Raw genomic sequence first — 20855 nt, forward strand, 5'->3', positions numbered from 1 at the left:
ACACAGATTACAAGAATAAGGAACAATCTGTAGAATATATTTGATGTGTGGTGAAATGTATGTTAAACTTTCCAAATTAGGGACTGTGTAAAGCTCTTGGACATACACGTCTTAGCTCCGTCTGTGCAAAATCCTGCGCATGCCGTGTATTTTCTCTTTCAGGTGTGGCCACTACTTGCAGCCTTCAGGTTGCAACACGCTTGCATTTCGCATTTAGCGCCGAGAACGAATGGACCCACGCTCTTATTTGCCTTGTTTTTGTCTAAATTGTGACGAGACTTTCAGCTAGTTTGAAAGTGAAGCGCTCTGAAGGGCCGACAGGCAGGGCCACTTTTAAAGTCAACAAATCAGCCTTTATGTTTTGCCTGCACCTGTGTGTGTGTGTGTGTGTGTGTGTGTGTGTGTGTGTGTGTGTGTTTCTGGCATTTTCTCTGTGAGAGAAACCTGCACATGCAGGGTGTAATTTGCAGAAATAGGCCAGTCATTTTATACCTGCAGGCTGTGGGCTGCACAAAAAAAAAAAAAAGAAAAGAAAAAAGAAAAAAGAGAGAGTATGTATTGCAAAGTATTTCCAGAGAGGAGTGTTTGGTGCTCTTGTAGTTTAAGTAGTGACCCATAGGGGGTTACCATGCAGGTCAAACACTGCACTTGTTTCAGTGCAGCCTCTAGTCTAATAGCCTATAAATAAAACACCTAGATAAACTACCTACACATGTGGAAAGTTGCATGCATACATGTGCAGATGTATAGCTACACTTACGGTACAACGCAAGTACCACACGGTACTATGAATAAAAATAAATAAATACAAACAAATTTAATTTATGAAATAATAAATAGCCTTGAGCATATCTTTGTTTTTAATTTAAAAAGATTTTATTATGAAAGTTTTGTTTAAGTTTAAGGACCTTTACCGTTACCAAACTTTTGAGGGTGGAAAAATAAAAATCACCTTTTCTCAACCGGACTGAATCCAGCACAAATGAAAGCAGCCAATCGCCTCAGCACTCAGCCAATCATTCGGCAACAAACCAATTTTTCTTTTTTTTCCTCTCTTTTTTCTTAAAAAAAAAAATCATTTAATTTTCCCGTGGATTTTCCGCTGTCTCCTGTAGCAGCGGCAGCTTGGTGCTCGGCGTGGTGTTAGACGAGACTGTAAGCTAGGTGGCCGCACGAACACATTTATTACGCCGAGGCTGTGCCAGACGCACATGGGATCCGTCCTGCGCAACCGGGGATCTTCAGCACCCGCAGCCGAGCGGAGGGCACCCTCAGCCCGCTTTGGAGCAGCGCTCACCCTGCCTGGACTCTTCCGCTGACACAAAACACACACACGCGCGCGCGCACACACGCACACACACAAACACACACACACACTAACAAACAAAACAACCACAACACATTTCGGAGGTGATGTTACTGCTCCCCGAATCGTGGCGTGTTATTTATTTATATCGTGCGTGAGCCCGACAGTCAGCCGCGGCGGACAAACTGCGTCTTTGCGCGGGGAGGTCGGACTTGTTCGGCTGGGGGAACGCACACCAAAAAAAAACACACACGCGAAAAAGACTCCCGTTCTCTCGCCCCCCTTCTTTTATTTCCTGTCAGTTTTTTCTTCTTCTTCTTCTTCTTCTTCTTCTCTCTCTTGCGATTTATTTCCTGCTGCCAAACCGAGAACCCGGGACTGAGCCCCCTTCTCCGAGAGGATGAAAGAAAACTAGATTTGCGTTCGAGGCTTTGAGGTTGTTTTTTTTTTTTTTTTTTTTTACTGGATTTATTTCGCTGTGGAGGAAAAAAAAAAGGCGATCCGGGAGCGGAGCGGAGCGCAAAAAGAAAAAAAAAGCCGAGGTCTTCCTCCTCTCTTCTCTCCTCTCCTCTCCTCTCCCTCCCTCTATCTCTCCATCTATCAATCTGTCTACCTACCCTCCTCTGTCTATCTGTCTCTCCATTTGTTTCCATGTTTTTAGGTCCGTGCGATTTTGCTAAAATGCATCATCAACAGCGGATGGCAGCTTTGGGGACAGACAAGGAACTGAGTGACTTACTGGATTTCAGCGCGGTAAGGCAATCCACCTCCTCCTCGTTTGATAATATGAATATAATAACTAGTATCATGTCAGTCCAAGGCGTAGAGGAAAAGAAACGCGTCCTGTAGGCTTCATAGCGACTACTGTTTACATCTTAATGTATGAGCTGCACGGCACATAACCTGCATATCTTAGCCCTCACTGAGTCTTTCAAACTGTTTGCACAAAAAAAAAAAAGTTGAGTTGTTTATATGTAGAGTAACTTGCAGGAAGAGAAAAAAGAAAGAAAGAAAGAAAGAAAGTCAGTGCATATTGTTGGTTTTGTGTTTGTTTAATTTCTGCTTTCTGTGTGTGTGCAGAGAATTGTGATGCTGCATTAGTAATTTTGTTGTCTTATAGATGCGAAACAGCGATTTGAAAATGTTCCCAACATCCATGGTAGTATACCTCATTTTAAGTCCTTTTTTCATTCATGTGTAGCCTGATTATGATTCTTATTTTCCTTTTGCCCATGACATGATTTAGAAAATGTTTTCCTTTATTTATTTATTTATTTATTTATTTTTTGAATCTGTGTGAGTTTGACTGCTCCCATGCACCCTGCACCGTGTTGAACGCATTATTTCAGATGCACAAAAAAAAAAAAAAAAAGGGACTTGATGTTGAATCGTGAACCTGCATGACAGACAGCTAGACGGCAGCCGTAAAGAGGGCAATGTGTCACACTTTCGCACCGCGGTTTAAATGCTCCTGCAGCAGGCTGTTAAATACCCTAACCCGTGACTCCGTTTTAAAGTTTGGGTGTGCGTGCGTGTGTGTGAGATTTTTTTTTTTTTTTTTTTTTTTTTTTTTTTTAAAGAACAGCCAATGTGGTGAACTTGACGGACAGGAAGTAGGGTCCCCGCTCACGGCCATGTTTTCTCTGCGCCTCTCCTCCTCTGGGAGCAACTTTGGTCTGAAGAGGAGGAGGGAAGAAAAAAAAAAAAATCAGAAACACCCCTTAAATGAGGGAAAAAAAGAAAAGAAAAAGACTTTTATTAATCCCTTAATGAAACGTGGAGAAACAGCATGAACATAGGCTATTGATATCCAAAAACATGAGCATTACAGAGCTGGGTGTAGGGATGCTGCATTAGATGCAAATACAGGAAAGAAAATGACAGTTTCACCTGCATTAGGCTAGCTATAATAGAATTAAGGCTTTTAACAAATAAGATCCCAGCCAAGGCCTGTGCAATCAATGCGACTATACTGGAGGAATTTAGATATATTGTAGAAGGCGTATTTAGCATATAACAAAGCACTTGTATGTATTTAAAAAGAAATAACTAAAACATTAAAGTCCCTTTAGGGATGTAAAGGCACAGCTGAGGCCTGCATGCTATGTAAGATATTACAGAAATATAAAGGATTGCAACCCAAAGGCTTTTATTAGCTGTTAAAGTTATTAACATTGCAACCTCAACAGTATAATGTAATAGCAATTTGATATTAGAGGACGATATAAATCCAAGAGAGACATACCATAAACACAGCAGTCCCTGTAACAGTGCAGTTACACTGTCTTAACAAAAGGCTAACAATAAATATAGATCAGAGGTGTGTACCACAGGTGGAAAATATTCTTCTATATCAGGATTATTTCAGTAAAATGCACATGCTTTTAGCTATACAGGTGTATGCTTTTCTCATAAATACAGTGGGATTGCTGTTTAAGACCTCTATAGGCCTGTGGTTAATATCCATTAGAGGTGTGAAAGTCTAATAAAATCATTATTGACTTTATTAGTCATTATTTATTCCGACATTTTGCTTGATAAGATAATTCAATTTGTAAATGAGTACCGCGCACATAAATTATTCTAACCGAAGCATATTGTAGGAATATTTTAACTGTCCTATCTCAAATATTATATTATTGATTCAAAAAGAATTAGTGGCACAAACAACTCCCCTAACTCACTAACTGATATTCAATTCGCAATGTAGGTATTTTCTTATGTTAGATTTATTTATTTCTATTTTTCACAGGATTTCTACAGTGTCAATCAGCCTGTCTTAAAATCTGTCTCCTGAAAAATTCAAACAAAGGAGGGCAGCAGCAGCAGCAGCAGCTAAAATGCGTCTTCTCTCATTAGAAATGCAGGCCGGACATTAATTTATGCGATCGTCTGTCTTCGTGCGCCCACGAGCTGACACCGTGGTTAGACCGGGTTATCGATAGGCCCGCTGCTAATCGGAATTAGACGGTTTATCTCCCAAACATTCGTTTTCCTCTTTATTTGGTCGCAGCTGTGAGGGCGATCGAATGCAGCCTCCGCACCCGGCTTGCACACTTCCAGGCCCAACAGGCTGCACTGAGAGCAGTGACAGGTCAAATATTATGTAGACAGGTTATTTACTTTCATTCTGGCTGATTCAAAAGAAAACCGAAATATGCTCTTACGTCAATTCCAGAAAAAGCATGCAGCATCTGAATGTGTGAAGCTTAGATCGTTCTCACAAACCCTTTATCTCACCATCAGCCACTCCAGAACAGGCCTGATGTTATCCAGGGAGGTTATCTATCGGGGTCAGATGTCTCTCTTTGATACTTTGAGCTGCTCTGTTAAAAAGCTTTACAGTAGCTCGTACAGTAGCGCAGAAGGAATCAGCATTCAGCTTCAGTCTCTGTCGTAACGTGGGCTTGATTTTCCTGTAGATGTGTAGACCAGATGGTGACTAATTCTGATGATTGTCTCATATGTTTAAGTCTGATATGATGTAGACATGAAGCGTTTCATTCCAAAATAAGCCGTCCAACATTTGGCCGAAATGGCAAAAACACATTTCTCGCTGAGGTGAGCTGGTGATTAAAGTAAGAAAGAGTTTTGCATTTGATTACTTTCTGCTTCACAAAGCATGTCAATGATCAGCTCTGAGCCGAGAGCCTGTCTAATGACAAGGACTGGGTACAGACAAAAAAGGTGTCTTTAGTATCAGACGGAAAACAAGAAAGCACAAAAAGATGGCATCAAGAGCTAGTGACTCAAATCGTGGACTGGACTGGAGTCAGCCAAGTCATGAATCTGAATACTTGGCGTAAAATCTCAACTAAAAACTTCCAGATCGACCTTGAATTTGATATTGATTGCTCTTAGCTGTTTGACACAACACTCAGCCCCAAATTATAGAGCCATTATAGCAGCCAGTCACATTCAGACCTCAAGTCGTTGTACATTTGGATGTAAGACTTTGAAAGGAACTGTTACTCTGTTACTGAAACAGCACACCAAGAGCTTTCTATATGTAACACAATTTTTCAAAAGCCTTCCATCATTGCTGCAGAGTGTTAGGTCCTGTTTAAACGTGTTACTCTGTTGTAAAAGTGTAGAATAGCTTGGTTAGAAGTAGACACAAAAAGTACAAGACTTTAGCAGGACTTTGCCATGACTTGGTACATAACTTGTACTTGCATCTGTCTTGGTCACTTGGGAGTTAGTTGTCTTGACTTGGGGGCTGACCTGACACTTTTCCACAATATCTCCAATGACCCCAGACTACCTTGTCTTGATGTAGGACTTGACTCGGGGTGTGTTAATCTTAAGGTGGGACCTGTTGGACTTGAATTGGGGATTTGACGTTGTGACTTGACCTCTAAATTACATACCAGCCTTGGTCTAGACTTGAGATTTGACCAAGGACTTGACCCCCGACTCAGTGTCTATGCATGCAGATACAGGACTTGGGACCTTTCTGTTTTGACATGGGCCCTGATTCCGAACTTGACCTTGACCTACAAGTTATGACTTGAGAAGTCTTGAGACCTGTCATGACTTGGCACTCCTGAGGCTTGATCCTGGGATTTTGAAGATTATGTTATTTTTCAATTGGCATTACATACTGATTTTGTTCTTCTTTTTCAGTATGAAACAGTACCCAGCCCTCGTCATAATGGGCATTTTATTCCTGAACAAAGTTTCCTTCCAAAATGAGATAGCAACCATTTGAAAAGCAGACGTAACGCGTTAATGAGACATAACACATGTCACCACCGAATTGACGAAACTTCCTAGCAACAGTGTAATGAGATTAGAAACTGTCAGCAGCTGTTTTCAGCCAAATGTTGCCCTGGCCTTTTTGGAATGAAGCTCTTCATGTGTAGCTGCAGTGATGTTCCTGTAGAGATGTGTCTTGCTGTCTGTAGCGTCAGTGCTCTCGGAGGTAATGTGCACTCTGTTTGTCTTGTAGATGTTTTCCCCTCCTGTTAGCAGTGGAAAGAACGGGCCGACCTCCCTGGGGAGCGGACATTTCTCCGGCTCAAGTACGTCAGCTTTCTCCTTTTTTTTTTTTTTTTCTCTCCCTCCTTCTCGTTCTTCTTCTCTTTCTCTCAGCCCCTTCCTCTCCTTCCTCTTACACCTGCTCGCCGCTGCTTTGCTTGCTATTTGAATTTTCTTGTGGGGGTTACCATGTTCTGTACATGCAGATGCAGTTTTTGATTTTTGTGCTGTTTTTTTCTCTGTGGATTTTCTTTTAATATATTTTGAGGAGACCTGAAAAATGGTGGTTTAAAAATATAACATGCTTCTATTGCATATACATATGTATATATGTATCCTTTGAATATATTGGCCTTGTTGTTAAGCTGGTATTTTCTCCACTAAAGTTTGCTTTAAACATCATTTTGTTCCAACAGTCAGATGGCTTGGTTTGACTTTATGACTGTGATTATGCATCAGTCCTCGCTCAGTAGTTTCTTACCATGTCTGTGGCAAAAAGAGCTGACAAATTAAGTTTTTATAAAAGAAAAACTCCCGAAACAGGTAGGGACTCTCATTTCCAACAAACATTACTCAAACAGGAGGAAGTAGCACACTCACTGGGGACTATTTATAGTGGTGGATTAATACCATGCAGATCACAAGATCACAGTGTTGAAGTTTACGTTCATTCCTGCTTTACAGCAAATGATACAAGAGTGCTGCGGCACAAAAATGAGGTGCCGATGTGATTTTTCTTCATTTTTCGTGGACACGTTTGTTTTTCAGCCGCTTAAGCTCCATTCCTGGAGGAGATTTCCTGTTTTTCTGATTTGGTGCTCCCATTCTTTCCTGCCAGTGTGTGTGTGTGTTGTGGAGATCAGTCAACCTGTTTTGTTTTTTTTGAAGTTTAAGTGGCACCGTTTGGTGTTACCTGTCATGAAAGATGACTTGTCGCGGATATCGATGACACTGATTGCTTATCTTCTATCTGACGGTAACGTTTAGCTGCGCAGTCAGTTCAGTCAGACGTCCGTCGGATATGTTGTTGCTCATATTCATTCATTCTGGTTAATTAGTTAGTCAGTCAGTAAATGTGACACTCACATTATGCATAGGTGAGGTAGTAAACTAGTCAGAGAATGAGTCATTGAAACTGTAGGTACTGTATGTTGAGTGTTATTGGTGGAGTCATTTAGGCAGCCACATTGTTAATGTGTTTGTCAGTGTTAGGTTATTTTACTCTTTAATCCATCCTTCCATCCAGTCAGTCAGTTATGGTCACTTTGATCAAGACTTTTTTAGTTAAGTCTTGAGTAAAAAAAAAAATGAATGAAAATGAATTCTGCTGTCAGTTTTACAGAATGGGTATATTTAGGATTTGATCAACACTGCACCGATGCCGGTACTGCTTATTATTACTTATTGGAGCTATTCTGATGTCTTTCTCAGTGTGATGGGACTGAAATGTGCGATTAAGCACATGAGTTCACAATGTGCCATTTATTAGTTCAAAAAAGAATCAAGAATCAAGAATCAAGAGAATCAAGACATCCTTCTCATGATTTCCTGTTTCACTGTATTGTTCACTGGGGTCCTTCTCAAGGAATTAAAAGTTGATTGATGCTAACAGCGGCAAGTTAAAATATACACACAAGTAAATGCTTCAAAAAAAATGTAACATGAGAAATATGAGGAACTGTTTGAAATGCATGCCGTTGAGTTCAGAGCAGAGATTTGCTTAACGTTGAAAGGAGAAAAAAAAGAAAAAAAACATGGGTAAAGTTGACAGTGTTGAAACCTGAGCCAAGTTGTAACTTTTTGTAGTTATTTAGTGTGCAGGTGCTTCCTTTTATAACAAGTGTCACTTCGACTTGAACTGTCTGACCGCATTGATCTAGAGAAGCAAATGCTCACCAACTTGAGCTGGGGATAATAGTTTGAGTGCAGTGCCAGTGGAGTAGAAAGCTACTCTGTCTTGGAAACTCTGAAAGTTGCCAGTATATGGCATATTAGTAGTTTGCTAGCTATTCCATTGTTACATGCAGCCTACGTGTCTGTGTAGTGTTCTTTTAGCATTGTTGTTGAGCTATATCCTGTTGAGCTTTCCAACCTTTAGTGTGTTATTAAAGGTAGAGCTGCACTTACATTTATCAGTGGATGCTTGAGCATATCTGACCGATTCCATACTGGTACCAATTTGACTAGGTCCTAGGTACCCATGCCTTATCAGTTCTGGACTGAGAGTTGGTAGTAGACCTACTTCATACTTTACATGTCCATGAAGCATTCAAGAAAGACTGAAATCTGTTTGCTCAAACCATCGCAGGAGGTGATTTAAGTGCACTCTAGGCATATCCATGAATATGTCTCCTTTATCGTCTACAACGGTGATTAGTCCGCAAGTTCTTTTTCTGGCTTCTTTGGCAGTTACCAAACAATGCAAGTGCATTACCATCACATGCAGCACTGATGTGTAACTGGACCTCGTTTGCATGTAGCCTGAATAAACCAAGCTTGACTTGTTACCTAGCCAACAGAGGTGCAAACATGTGAATAATAGTTTCTCAGTGACTTGAGTCGCTAGTAAGATTCTGTATGTAAATGCATATTTACTTATGTAGACATTTTATAGATTTTAAGATAATAGTCCCTCCACCTTTCTGGCCTCACCAATTGAATGAAAAAGGGTTAAAAAAAAACCTCTTTATAAATAGACAAGATGAAAGCAGAAGCTACTCAGTGAATCTGAATCATTCTAATGCTGCACATTGATAATTGAAATGGTGTAATTGAATCAAATAATAGTTCACTGTATGTGTTGTAGTCCTTTATTGTAAAACAGATTTTACGTGGCTGAATGTATCGGTCTGAATGTATTGCTGTGAGACCAGGTTGTAAGTTCATGCAGCCTAAACCCAGACCAGACGAACATTTTCGTTTAAAGCCTTTTGTGAAACGTCCACACGGGAACGTCGTTTCCGTTGCTCCCGCTCATGTTGTTTGCCTCTGAACGACGTTCGGAAGCCATTTTGTTACTTGGCTGGGAAACAGAGAGATGGCGAGGCATCTTCTTTGTTTACTGCTTCGTTGTGTGCTTGTTGTTGTTTGTGCTCTGCCGTTTCGTTGATGTTGTTTGCTCCCGTGCCGTGCATACAAATGTGAGGAGGGATGACAAACGTTACGATTTCAAAAAAAAAAAAAAGGTTTGGGTTTTGTAGAATTTGCTGCGGTTATTAGGCCCTAGGTGTGCTGCATGTCTATCTTCATATTGTTTTTTTTGTCTTTTGCTGGAGGAACATGCATGCATACACTTATCCCCCTATACAGATCTACAAATCACACTCTGTTTCCTTTGCGCACACATCCCGCTCTCATGTACAAGATGACACAACACACACACACACACACACACACACACACACACACATGCTCTGCTCACCCCTGCTGTGGCTTTCTGCAGGCCTCGGCATTTTGATGAGCCTGGTGCTGTTTGTGAATGCAGCTAATTAGAACTCTATAGACCCACACAACCATGAGAGCAGCGGTTTCCAAAGGCTGGGGCGAGGCCAGAGGCTGGGACATGCCAACACAGAATGGGGTCCATTTCCTATAGGTTAATAGTCATGGCTTTGGTTTACATATCAGAGACATTTTAAAAAATAAACTTTGATTAATCTTTGTTACTCTAGTCTGTTATTTTCTTTATGCTCTATATGCCCAATTCAATTTATTAATTTAACTGTTTTTACACTAACAGTTGACTGTCAGAAATATTTTGATGTTTCATTTCATTTTTATAGACATCTGAAGGCCGGCAACATTTTTTCAGTTCTTCTTTCAGTCACATTGTATCTGAGAATAAAGAACTTGTGACACTGGAAAATGTAAATTGTACCCAGTGAATAGAGTTCACAAAGTTGGAATTGCTGGTAAAACATGTTTCAGGAGGCTTGCAGTAATTTGGGCCACTTTTTATACCATTGTCTCCTGTCCTCTGAGTGGTATCACCGAGATGTTTTGGTTTCCAGTAGGGTTTGTACAGATTGGTCCATTAGTCGACTTTACTGCTGTGTCCTGATGCTTTAAGCATCATGTCGACTAGTCACTGATGACGTGACAGTAACAACACGGACGCTTCAGAGAGGACAGGTGAGGAACCCAGTGGGTCATTGCAGCAAACTAGCAGTGGTTCTTCAAGTGTGGAAATACTTAAGTAAAGATGAAGTCCATTCTACCTTGACATGCAGAATATGTAAGTGAGTCCTGAAATACAACTAAAGTACTACTGCAATGCAGACTCATCTGAAAAGGAATCTGCTATTGCTACCAGAGGAACTGTCCAAATCCTCTCGACGGCAGTCAGTTAACAACTTCACCAAACACCCCGCGGTAACAGAGAGAAGGAGGCTGCAAATCAGTGAGTGAGTTTAATTGTCAAATATATTGGACCTTTAACTGCTATACGTGGAAAAGTGTTTAACGCATTTGTTTAACCCGGCTGCGCTATGCCATCTTCCAACAGGCTGTTGAGTACTATTAAATGCTATTGATGGTGACAGTTTATACAGGCGTTACATTTCTGCATAATGGACTGGTTTGAAACAGTTTTTCAGTTCCGTAGTGTTCTATCACTTAACATTGTTGCTGTGGTTGTAGAGAGTGTTTTTTGTCCTTGATGTCAGTGAATGCACCACGTGAGAGACGGAAGTTATGCTTGAATTGAGAGTTTGCCGCATATTAGAAGTGTCAGACTGACGGTGTTTATGGTTTTGACGAGGGCTACAGTTGACAGCAGCCCATGTCCAAGCTTTGGTAAACTTGCAGAAAAGCCTACGTAGTTTGTGTGAGATGCTACAGTATGTTTAACGCAAGGATATAGATTTCATTGTTGCAAAGCATTTCTTTCTACTGTGTTTATATTAGTGATTTCAATGGCGACTAGTTGACGTCGACTCGACTTTCACCACATAATAGTCGACTTTACAAAAACTTGTAAAGTTGTGCAACCCCTATTGATAACATGCCATCTATATTTCAACACGGGGCACCAATTGGCTTCCTACAACCAAAATTGTGAATTAGAAATTAACTGTTGTACTATCTTAGCCTAGAGTAGCCAGACTGAATTCTAATTATAATCTCATAACACACCATATTTCATTGTGTCCAATACAGCGAAAGAAAAACTATGCATCCAACTGGATAGTCGTCCAACCAATCAGATCCCGTTTGTTGTAAACAAATTCAACTCTTGGTGCTCAGATGACGTGTTTGTTTACGTTCCTGTTACTCTTCTGTCCATTAATGCATAAAGCCTTCACAATTGATTTGATTGGTGTGGCAGATCTTTGCTGGGGCATAATCAGTTCCCGGCTGAGGGGTTCCAGACAAACTCTTGTCAAAAAAAAAAAAGAAATGATCTGGCTTCTAGGCTAGGTAGAGGTTGCCAAATCGGGCTTTAAGAAGAAAACATCACAAGCAGGATGTAACAAGGACGAAAGCCTGGAAAGACGCACAAGACAGTGTAAAAATAACGTCTCAGTCAGTCAGAGAGACAGAGGACTAAAAATATGTTTAAGGATTTGGTTGATCTGATGCTTTTGAGGACTGACTTTTTACCAAACATGTCCTCACGTAGACACTGAATTCTAATATGACAGCCTTCGCACAATGCTGTGAATACATTTAGATTTTGAGACGCACTCCGTCTTCCATGTCAGCCCTTGTGTTTTTGTCCATAAATTCGTGTTAAAACACAAAAGTATCTAAACATAAATACTCACAGTCCTGGCTGACACGCTCAGCCCACGGTCATCACCAACCAGGAAGTGGATTAGGCATTTTAATTATTGGGAGATTTTGCAGTCGTTGTTGTTTTATTTTGGGATCATCCCTGGAAAGATAATGCACACTTCAAACTCTCTGTGTGTGTTTCTAATCTCCTCCTGGATGAAGCCGTTCAGCGAGCGGCTTCACTCTGCCTGTCAAAACCACCACCACCGCCACTTGTCTATTTCTGGTCTTGGCTGGTTTTGGTGTTTTCCTCTTTTAAATAAGAAAAAGAAAAACAGTGTTATAACCTCTTAGATCCTCTGTTTGTCTCCTTGACAGTGGTGTTGGAAGGGGCGCGTGGAAATGTGCGTGAGAGATTTGAAGAGTTAATTTATTTATTTTTTATTGAACCGAGCAAGTGTGTGTGGGCAGGTGTGTGTGGAGTTAAGACCAAAGAGTGTTTGTGTGTTTGTGGTATCTGTGGGAGAGGTCCGGGGGCGGGAGAGCAAGCCATTACCCCCATAAATTTGGCACAAATATATGATGGGAAACATTTCCTGAGCAGAAAGAAACAAAGACAGGGAGAAAGGAAGGAAGGGAGAAAGAACAAGAAATAGGAAATAAAAGAAGCCAGGACGAATAAATGGTAGCACGTGAATGGAAGATTCAAGAAAGGAAAGTTAAGAGGGACAAAAAGTACAGAGGAAATAAAAAAGACTACGAAATGAAGTAAGATGGAAGAAAGAAGAGTACTGATGACATGGCAACAAATTGAGTAACAAAAAAGGAATAAAAGAGCAGAGGAAGGAAGGAATAAAAGAAAGAACAAGAGCTGGAAAAGAAGGATGAAGAAGGAAGTAAGAAAAGCTTAAACAGAGGAAGGAAAGGAATAAGGTAAAGGAAATATAGAGAGAAGAATGGACAGTTGAAGAAAGAAAGGCTTTGAGGACTGGAAGGATGGAAGTAGATGGAAGGCAGAAGAAAACCTAAGGAGGAACTGAGAAGGATGAAAGAATGGAAGAAAGAATGGAAGGGGGAGTAAACTGGAATAACAAGTGGAAAACAGGAAGAAATAAAGGAAAGGAAAAACATAACAGGAAAGAAGGAAGAAAGGAAAGGAAAGGAAGTGAAGTAGGAGGAAGGGAATAATGGATGAAAGGGAGGATGCATGTACATAGAAAGGGAGGATGGAAAATGAAACCAACGTTAAGAGGGAAGCAAGGTAATGAACTGAAAAAAAGAAAGAAAAGGAAGGAATGAATGAAAGAATGGAGAAAGACGCAAGGGGGCAAAGAAAGGAAACCAGGAAGGGAGAAAGAGGATCGAGGGAAAACAAAAGAAAAGACACTGTGGGGAAGACAACACAAACGAATGATGATCACGAAAGAAAGAAAGGAAAGAATAATCAAGCGAGGGAATCTAAGGAGGAACTGAAAAGGTTGAACAGTTGAAATCACGAAAGAGGGCAAGGAAACAAAGGGGGGTGGAAAGAATGAAAGTGTGAAAGGTGACAAGAGTAGAAGGAAACAAAAACAAACAGATAAAGAAGGAAAACAGGAAGATCAAAGATAGCAGGGACAGGGCAATGGAAGAAATGAGGAAGTGAAACAGGGACCATGAAGGACAAATGAATGAGGAGAAGAAGGAAAAAAGAGCAGAAAGAACAGAATGACAAGAGGTCAAGTCACAGAGGAGAGGAAGGAATGAAGGAAATGAAAAAAGGTGGGAAATACTTTGTCTTCCATGGGACACAAGAAAGGAAGGACGAAAAGGAAGGAAGGAAGATCAAACGTAAAAAAAAGAGAAGGGAAATAAAGAGGGAAAGGATATTTCTGGTATTGTGTGTCAACAACTCCCAACGAGTGAGCAGATTAAAACCAACAACATTAGTTGTCTGTCTTCCACTGTCTTCCAGTACGTTCTGACTTCCCTCTCCGTCTGCAGCCCACTGCCTCCTACTGAAGACAAAAACATCCAGAAAAGAGAATAATATGTAGGCTCAGTTTGGATTTCTAAAACAGCTGGACTCTGGACTTTTTAGCAAACGTTACTTAAACAAGAAGAAGTAATTCACTGTACAACTGTATATTTATATATTCGTGTGTGTATTTTGTGTCATATATATCGTAGAATAAGCAGTTCAAGTAGTGCAACTAGTGTAGTAGTATATTGTAGAAGTAACCACGATTTGAATCTGGTATATGTTGTGGATTAGTGTCAGCTGGAGATGAACACACATTCAGTACTTGTAAATTACTAACAGAAAAAAAAATAAAAAATTTGGTAACTTGAAGATTTTACTAACAATTTCAGGTCGCTTTGACTACACTGACAGAATACTTTTTAGTAAAAGAGATACATGGTTGGTGTTTTTCCTTCTCCTTGGATTTGACACTGAAAAATGTAGAATACCACGAGGCCTCTCCTTTCAAGACGTCGCCGCTTTGCAAAAGATTGCCAAATCAATGAGCTTTATCCTGTTTTATTTTATTTTTGTCCCACCTTCCACCCCCTTCATCTCCTTCCTTTTCTTGTCAAAACCAAAGACAAACAGAAAAACACAGCAGTGCCGTCGCCCCTGCCAGCGAGCTTCACGCATTAGCAGAGAAATTTGGGCAAGGGCAGATACAGCCCCGATGGCACGCCTGATTTTTGTTAATGCCCTAATTGGCATAGCTTATTAAGTCACAGTTCACAGCGGAGAAAAAAATAAAAAAGGGGGTTGCTTTAATAATCTCCCTCTCCCGTTTGATTTAATGCACTTGTACCGAGACAGATAACGTGCTTCAGCTCGGCGAGCATTGCCCCCACCGCCACCCTCTTGTCTTTATTCAGTCAAATCTGCCTCCGTTACGCCCGTCACTCAAAAACACTCCGGCTGATCGCTTTCAAAATAGAGATGGAGAGCGGGAGCCAGTTGCTTAATACCTCATCCTCCCACCTTCTCTCTGCCTCTGAGGCTGTTAAATTGTCTCGTTTCCCCGGCAAGGCGATGCAGAACGACTCACAAAAACACCCAGCCATGCTCTTAATTGTGGTGCGGATTAGGGATTAATAGGCGTTTTTAGCCATAATGGCAAATATTATTAGCCCCATTTGCTTTTCTAATGCTAATAATGACTCTGCTAATAATGGCAGTGATTTCAAGGTTAGCGCCTGTGAGTACTCGGCGTGGATTTGTGTGTTTTTTTTTCATAAATCTTCCTCAAAGCTCAGGAGATTGACGTGCCGCTTGCTTCGACGGGCCGGCTCGCTACCGAGTCGGAGCTCCATATGTTTTCCCCAAAGACGATGCTGCGATGCGCTGAGGTGGGCTGAGCTTTTAAGTTAAGATCAGTTTTCTGTTTTTCAGTTATGACTCTAAACTAGTCAAATTGAGCTGTTTAAATCCAGCGTGCTTACTTCTTGCGGACTATTGTGGGATAACTGTGCAGCAAAGAACAGCTCCCATTGGTCTTCTGGTTGTGTTTCATAAAATGTGTGTCTGTTAGCATTTAGTTTCAGTTGCTTTGGCGAGTTGCACGTTGCAACGAAAAGCTGAATTTGAACCGTTATAACTGGATATCAGAGTCGGCTACAAATGTGAAAATGAAATGGCTTCGTCCGTTTAAGCGCTTTGTGATAAGCAGACTAAAGGTCGACAGAGTGCCTCTGTTAAATTGCCGGCTTTCATCAGCTCTTGGCTGGAGTCAAAAGTGGATGTTTTTAGAAGCATCTGTTGTACACCTGCAGCTGGTTAGCTGTCTGATTTGTATGCTTGAAGTATAAACTAGACATTAGCTATGGAGAGTGGTTTGGAAGACGGCAAAATTAAGATTTTCTATATTATTTCATAGGCTGAATATGTATAAACTCTATCAGCAGATATTTATTTTCTGCACCTATCTTTGAAATCTTGATTATCAGGCTGAACTCCGTTTTCATTTCACTCCATTACTCAGCCTGACATTGTTTTCATATTAGGCAATTCCTGTCAGTAGCAAGTGACATATCTATCCTATCAAGGTCGTTATTAGTTGACATACAATTGTTAATGGTTATCGCATCTAGTTCGCTATTAATCTTTGTCATATGAGTGAAGTAATATATCATAATTGAAGAGATTTCACAACGTGTACAGCTGCATCCACGTGATCCGCACTCTGAGGACATTTTTCTTTCGACACATCCTCTGGCACTGCCGCAGGAAGACCTGATTGCCCAAATAATTTTTTTCAACTTGGGAAACAGCAGCAACTGAGGATGGCTCATGGAGACCTGGATACCATAAGGTGGTGACTCCTCTTGCCGCTGGCCTTGCCTGCGGGTTCCGCTCAGCCAATACATTTCACAGTGATGATGGTCGTGCTGATACAAAAGGAAGCCTCTTTGGCCAAGTTTGACAGATATCAACCCTCCTCGACCGACCCAGTTGGAGGTGTTCATTTACAGCTTTGCGAATGTCTCTTTTTTGCAATACCACGAGTGACCACTTGGACAAATTGGCAACAAGGCAGAGTGGTGTGCTCTACCCAGCTCCCCTAATATATCCATAGTGCAACAAGATATAACTAAATCACAAGTGATCCATGTAGAGTGGTATGGAACCAGGCTACTTTGTAATAGTTGATGACAGACAGCTGATTAGTTATGCACACAGCAAAAAAGGTAAACGAAAAATGGCTGACAAGAAATTATAATGACTTAATACTCACAATACCGAGAATAATTTTCTGAAATCTTTCGGACGCGGCCTCTCTTTAAGCCATCATTCATGACCAGCAGTTGTGGTATAATATGGTGAAAACACCATTAACTATTCTTGAACTTGTTGGCTAAGTCAACATAACTAATAGTTGCTCATGTCAGATATATTGTGTAGACATCTGGACCAAAAGTCCACAGTAACGTGAATAGCGTGAACTTATTCTTATCTGCTGTTTCCAGAGGATTGGCTTTTTTTGCTACCCCTAACTCTTCATCTAGCACAGAGGTCTTCAACAGGGGGTCCGCGACCCCTAGGGGTACACGGAGGTACTGCAGGGGGGTTGCAAAAGTTTTGGTTGATCAGACATTTTTTTTTTTTATATATATTCCCCCCGCAATTTTCTCTCCATAAGTTTTGGGGTCCTTGGCCTGGAAGACATTGCAGACCCCTGATCTAGCACCATCTTTAAGCATGTAGCATTTTTTTTAGGTAGTAAATATAACGCTGATACTGCTTTAAGTGTCCATTTTCCTGAGAAGTTTTGCTTTAGTTAGTTATTTGACGCAATAAAAACAAGACAGGACATCACGATGATTGACAGTTGCCACTGACAACCGCTCAGTGACGTGGCAAAGAGGCAGAGCAAGTAAGTGAGTCTAGAAGTGAGTCTAGAACAAGTAGAGGCGGGTCATCTCAGACAGTGCTAAAAACTCGCAAGATGGCACCGCTCATATCCCAGGATACTGGTGTCAGTGTCGCCACTGGTAGGAAGTGGAAACGTGTCGTCCATTTTTTTCCCTACATTCCGTGGTTGCACACAAATACCTACAAAATGACATTCCCATCAGCCTCAGCTGCACCTTGTTGCTTAGTGCTAATTAGCAAATGGTAAACATTATATTTGCACATGGAAATGTACTGTTATTGTGAGCATGTTAGCACTTAGCACAAAATGCCGCTCTTTCCGAGCACATCCTCACAGAGCAGGAGTCGCTCACACGCTTGTTGAGCTATTAGTTGTATTCACAGGTGTCTTTTATTTTCCTGCTCGCTAACACAATCTGCTCATTTCCTCTCCTTCCAATCAGCTGAAGGTGACTGAATACCCCCTCACCCCCGTCCCTCCCGCGGTGATCATGGTTTTCAGTCTTCCGTCTTCTGTGTCTTTTGGTGAAACCTCACGGCTCCGGGTATCCTTATTGCTGGTAAACAGCCTCTTCTTCTTGCTCCGCGGTCGGTCCGTGACGTCGGCGAGGTGTCGCGTGTTTCGGTCGCCGGCTCCCACACCTGTTCCCTCGTACCGGCGGCGGTGGCGGCGGCACAATCGCAGTCACCGAGCCTAATTACCCAGTCCTTAAAAAATAAAGAGACAGGGAACGTCAACCAGCCTGCCTGGCAATTACAGCGGCGCTCAACACCTCTCCGCAACAAACACCACTCCAATTAGAGTCAGCCAACTTATTCTGGGAGGCGTCTGTGTGTGTGCGCGCATGTGTGTTTGTGTGTGTTTACGCTTGTAAGTGCAAGTGTGTGACAAGCAAAATTGTTTTGGGAGTTTAACGTCGACATCAAAACTTGTGTTTTGCGTGTGGTGTATTGCAGAGCGTTTTTTTGTGTGTGTGTGTGTGTGTGAAAGAGAGGGAGAAGGTGTGCGTTTTTGTGCGTGTAAGTGGCTAAAGTGAAGGAAGAAGAGGTGTGTTATGGGGAAATGGTGGCTGCTAATTGAGAAGACGGAGGACTGGAAATCAAATGTGGCACAGTCAGAGCAGCCGATTCCACCCACGTCTTCCTCCTCCTTCCAGCCTCTGCCTCCTCGCTCGCTCACTCCTCCTCCTTCATCTGTTCTTCTCATCACCCTGCTACTCTTCCATGTCAGGTTCCTCATCTTCTGCCTCACTATTTCTGCCCCGACGCCCTTCCTATTGCTGTTTGTCGTCCTCTGTCTTCTTTTACTCAACCACCTATCGTCTATCTATCGTAATCCTTTTTTGCTCTACGTTCCGTTCATCCCACTTCCTTCACTTCCTATTTACTCTTTTAGTTTTTAATTTTATTTCCTGTATTGATCCCTGATGGTTATATTTGCAACCCATCCATTCGTACACACACTAATAAGCGTGGTAGGGTTTAGGTGGAGGTAGAAAACCAGTGACCTTATGGTGGCCCTCATCACTCCTCCTCCTCCACCATCTCCGTTTTCTCCCATCCCACTTCACTTTCGCATCTGCCTCCTTCTTGCACTCTTCCCTACCGCATGTTCTTCTCCTTCTTCACGTTCATCAACCTCCTTTTTCTTTTCTTTCTATTTGGCCCTCTCTTCATCCCCCTCTATAACACCATCCTTTCTTGGGGATCACCGCCTCTCTCCACCTTTTCATCGTTTTTGTCCTATTGCTCCTCTTCCACCTCCACTTCTTCAGGATATTTTCCACCTCCCTTCTCTCTTATTCCCATCTTGTCATCATTTGGTTCGTCATCTTTGCCTTCTATCTCTGCTTTTTCCTATAAGTCCTCCCCCTTAATTTGTCTCCAGTCACCCGCTCCTATTTTGTTCCTATACATTTGTCCGTTTTCTTTCTTTTCCCTCTTCAAGCTTTTGCCTTTATTTTGCTCTTCTCTCTCTTCTTCCTCCACCGTTCATCTTCCTCCCCCTCTTCAGTTTTCCTCGTCAGCTGAACCAGCAAGCAGTTGTGGACTCGCTTGTCGTCCATGCACTGTTGCCAGTTGCTGAACGCAAAGTTTCTCCTCTTTAATTAGACTCTTATCGGTGCTCTTTTGGGTATTTTCAGTGCAAAACATCCTGCGGTCATGTGGTGTGTTTTTTGTTATTCCTTTTTTTTTTTCTTACTTTGTATGTGCTCCCAACCTTTGACATTTACTGTGTCTTCCTGCTCTTTTTCCACATTTCCTCTTCCATTTCTTCCTCTGTGACCTCAAAGAGACATGTTACTTTAACTCCGTCGTAACCACATAAACCAACATGATGCATGCCGGAATCGACTTTCCAGTAATAACAGTGTTTTTAATGTCCCATGTCATATGTCATGCCTGTATGTGTAATTTTGTTTCATAGTTATCACTTTAAGACATTTTCTAGGTGATTGTTGTCTTCACGTCAATGGCTATTATACAATTTTGTATTGGAAACAGAAAGCATTTAGAGCTGATGTATCATGACTTCATGACATCGTGTATCATGCCCCCGGATTACTACAATATGATTTTATTTGGATTTGAGTGAAGTGTGGGATTTGAGTGCAGCCCACTGCAGCAGGCAAAAACAGAAAACATGTAGTTTGGTTCTGTTGAACATGTCGGCATGTGAAATCAGTCTCAGACATGTGCTCTACATTACTCAGTAATACCAGTGACTTATGTCATATCAAGCACATGTGAGTGTCAATCGCATAAGTCTCAAACATAATATTCTGCATCATCTGATAAAAGGACATGAGAAAGTAAACACCAAGAAGGAGGTAAAGGAGGATGGACATAATGGAAATGTAGAGAAACTCACATCAAATAAAAATACACAAAATCATTTTTTTATTTCCTTTTTTAATCTATATCCACAATGTGACCTGAATCAAAACTAGACCTACAGTATACAGTATGTGGTATAACCGGAATGTATCAAGGCTATTGTATTTCTAAATTCTAAATTGAAAACATCCTGTTTCCTCCCCCATCGTCATCCAATGCTTCCTGCTTTTCTTCCATTTCTTCTTCTGCCCTTCTCACTCCCAAGTCGTTCACCTCAGAGGGCGACTGAAGTGAACTTGCTCACACGCAGATTTTCAGATTTTCGTATGTCTTTGGAAGCCTCTCTCGGTTTTGAAGTTGTTTAATGCACAAATATGATGCGAGTTGACTTGCCAGCGACACACTGAACCCTCACACCGGAGAGATCAGTGGGTTAAACCATCTGCTTCAGAGCTGGGGTGGGATAGAGGAGTGAGGCTGCTCGGTGGTTCATCCCGGCTTTTGTTTTATTCTCAGTTTCTGGCAGCGCTGGCACCAGAGTGGCACTGCCAAGTCCCTGTGTGTGTGTTTGTGTATGTGTGTGTGTGTGTGCGTGCGCACGTACGTGTGTAGGAGCTATATTTTCCAACCAACCCCCCTCTTTCC

General features: G+C 41.6%; 1 protein-coding gene across 2 annotated transcripts in view; it reads left to right on the forward strand.

Annotated features, from left to right (window-relative positions):
- Window positions 1–1511: 1511 nt before the first annotated feature.
- The window catches only part of tcf4 (transcription factor 4), a 212010-nt gene continuing 192666 nt past the window's right edge, over window positions 1512–20855 (forward strand). For both annotated transcript variants that reach the window (XM_084572010.1, XM_084572009.1), the window contains exons 1-3: window positions 1512–2059; window positions 2427–2465; window positions 6258–6330. In XM_084572010.1, coding sequence (XP_084428136.1) covers window positions 1958–2059; window positions 2427–2465; window positions 6258–6330 — 214 coding nt within the window. In that variant the 5' untranslated portion in view covers window positions 1512–1957. The remainder of the gene's footprint in view (window positions 2060–2426; window positions 2466–6257; window positions 6331–20855) is intronic.

The sequence above is a fragment of the Chelon labrosus genome, assembly GCF_963514085.1.
Source record: "Chelon labrosus genome assembly, chromosome: 22".
NCBI lineage: Eukaryota > Metazoa > Chordata > Actinopteri > Mugiliformes > Mugilidae > Chelon > Chelon labrosus.